This window comes from Myotis davidii, unplaced genomic scaffold (genome assembly GCF_000327345.1).
Source record: "Myotis davidii unplaced genomic scaffold, ASM32734v1 scaffold93, whole genome shotgun sequence".
Taxonomy (NCBI): Eukaryota; Metazoa; Chordata; class Mammalia; order Chiroptera; family Vespertilionidae; genus Myotis; species Myotis davidii.
This window is the reverse complement of record NW_006292095.1, coordinates 2343981-2346399: the sequence shown is the minus strand read 5'-3', so window position 1 is coordinate 2346399 and position 2419 is coordinate 2343981. Positions and strand designations below refer to the sequence as shown.

The following is a 2419-nucleotide window of genomic DNA, read 5'->3' as shown; positions in this document are numbered from 1 at the left end:
TAGTAGGTGAATATGTTTTCTGAATTATTTATTTTTGAACATGACCAAACTTCTGGGATATGGGAGTGAGTCACTAAAAGTGGGTTGGTTGGTGATGTCGCTAATGATTTTAGCTCTGAAATCCAAGTGGTCACTGGTTTAACCAAATGAATACTCACATAATACAAAAGAATGGTAGGAATTTAGACTTAGAAAAAGATTGGGTACTGTGTATCATGAGAGAGTACCAAGACTAAATCAGGTGTAGTGAGAGTGACAATGACAAAAAGAGAATAAAATCATACTCATAAAGAAGAGGGTCTTATAAGATGTTGGAGGATAAATGATCTGGACTAGGTTCTGGGTTTTGACCTTGAGCTTTCTGTTCTTGACAAATCTGCTTGATGATTTCCCAGAATGCAGGTCAGATTTATCCCCAGAGGGAGGGTGGAAGTACAAGACAGCTGAAGTAATTGTCCTAAGAAGGCAAGCTTCATTTATCATGTAGATCCAATTTCGCGATTTATTTTTATAGAATAAATGGAAAAGAGATACGATGGTCAAGACTTCACAGAGGAAGTGTCATGATTGGGTAAACCAATCCAAACCAAAGCCTGACTTAAGCATCTCCATCCCATTGAGGATGTCCAGTAACATATTCAAGAGTCCAGTTACGAGAATCACATCCCACCCAGGCAATGAGGTCAGATATCACCAGTGGGAGGAAACCTTGGACAAGCCCCAACAGGTGTGCTGGCAGAAGAGACTTCAAGGACTCCAGGCCTGCAGCAGCACAGGACAACTCTTAAGTCCTTTCGATCTTACCAAAGCCCTGCAAACACTTGTGCCTAGTTGCACAGGTGAGTCCCTGCCTGGTGTTCTCACAGGGGGTCCTCGCGGCAGCTCCATGTCCAATCCTGCCAGGTCCTCACATGGGGCAGAGACGATTCCAGGAGCTGGTCTGGGGATCCCACAGCCCCCCTGCAAACAATTCCTGGTAACTGAGAAAGATATCAAGAAACAGGAAAGGAAAATGAAGATGGCAAGAGAGAGACTGGCGAGAGCGTTAACTGCAGACAGACTCGCTAGTGAGACAGAGAAAGTGAGGGACCAAGAAGAACATCCTGAAAAACACTAGGAAAAAAAGAGAAGACGGTGCAGGTGAAATGGAGAACAACACATTGTTAATGTCTCTTTGCAGTATCCCTATTGTTTTCTTGCTTAAAACATTAAAATATACCAATGCGTTTCTGTATTAAACTTCTTCATGTGACATAGGATATATAGACAGTGATCTTTTTGAAGTGAGAGATTTGGTTTCAGGTAGAGAGAGAAAGATCTTTCCTTTTCATGTTGTACTCTCATTTTCCTTTGCTATGTGTGTTATTTACTTGTATTTTAACATCAACAGAGAGTTATCAAAGTCATGGGATTATTTAGTGTTTTGCCCTCACAGTCACAGAGTAAAACCTACCAGTCAGAATGGATTGTCCTTTTTGTGTAATATTCCTGTAGATTCCAAAATAGTATTTTATTAAGGAGCTTTTATATTTATGTTCTAAAATAAGATATCTTCTTCTAGGTCTGTATTTTTTCTGTCCTTTGTTGCACATTAACTTAGAGTTGCATATAATGAAATACCAGACTTTCCTTCATTGTTTAGATTTATATGTGTTTCAATTTAGTTCATGAAGATTGACATGCCATTTGGGAGATTACAATATCAAGAGAGACTGTTTTCAGCATCATTGATTTAACAATGAGCTACTGCTTGTTGGGATTTATTTGTTTATTTACCTGATCAAGCATGTTGTATTATCAAATCCTCTTTATCATTACTAAATTTGTGTGACATATTTATCACTTCCTGAGAGTAATTAAACAATAATAGAGTATCTATAGTATTTATATCTTCCCTAAAAATGAATTATTTTTAAATTGACTCTTCTCTCCTCTATTCTCCCATGTCGTAATCATCTGAAATTTTAGTCAGAATGTGTTTTAATGTCTTTCATTAAAATTAATACTAATTTAGTTACACTAATTTTCTTCTTTTCCTCATTATTTATGTTATATTTTTCTAGGCTTACATTTCTTCTTCCTGATGTACATTCTTTACTGGTTCTTTTACTGAAGACCTGTGGGAGGTTACTTTGAGACTGTCTGTATGTCTAAAAAGGTCTTTATCTCTCTCTTTGACAGATAGTTTGGCTGGGTATTTAAATTAGGTTCATAGCAATTTTTTTTCTTCTTTGTTAAGTTTAATATTTCTGATATTATCATTATTTAATATTATCATTATTATAATCTTTAGAGAAAGCATTCCTGAGAATGACTAAGGATGTGAAGCTCACACCAAAAATGTGTGAATGGGTAGCATTAGTGTAAGTTTAATTTTTAGCCCTTGGGTATCTTCAGCTGTGGTCTTCTGTGTAGAGAT

At 36.8% G+C, this 2419-nt stretch overlaps 1 protein-coding gene across 1 annotated transcript; it reads left to right on the top strand.

Moving 5' to 3' along the window:
• Positions 1–522: 522 nt before the first annotated feature.
• Positions 523–1874, top strand: MBD3L1 (methyl-CpG binding domain protein 3-like 1). The gene has a single exon (XM_015565277.1). The coding sequence runs from the start codon at positions 536–538 to the stop codon at positions 1115–1117; it is 582 nt and encodes a 193-aa protein (XP_015420763.1). The 5' UTR covers positions 523–535; the 3' UTR covers positions 1118–1874.
• Positions 1875–2419: the final 545 nt, after the last annotated feature.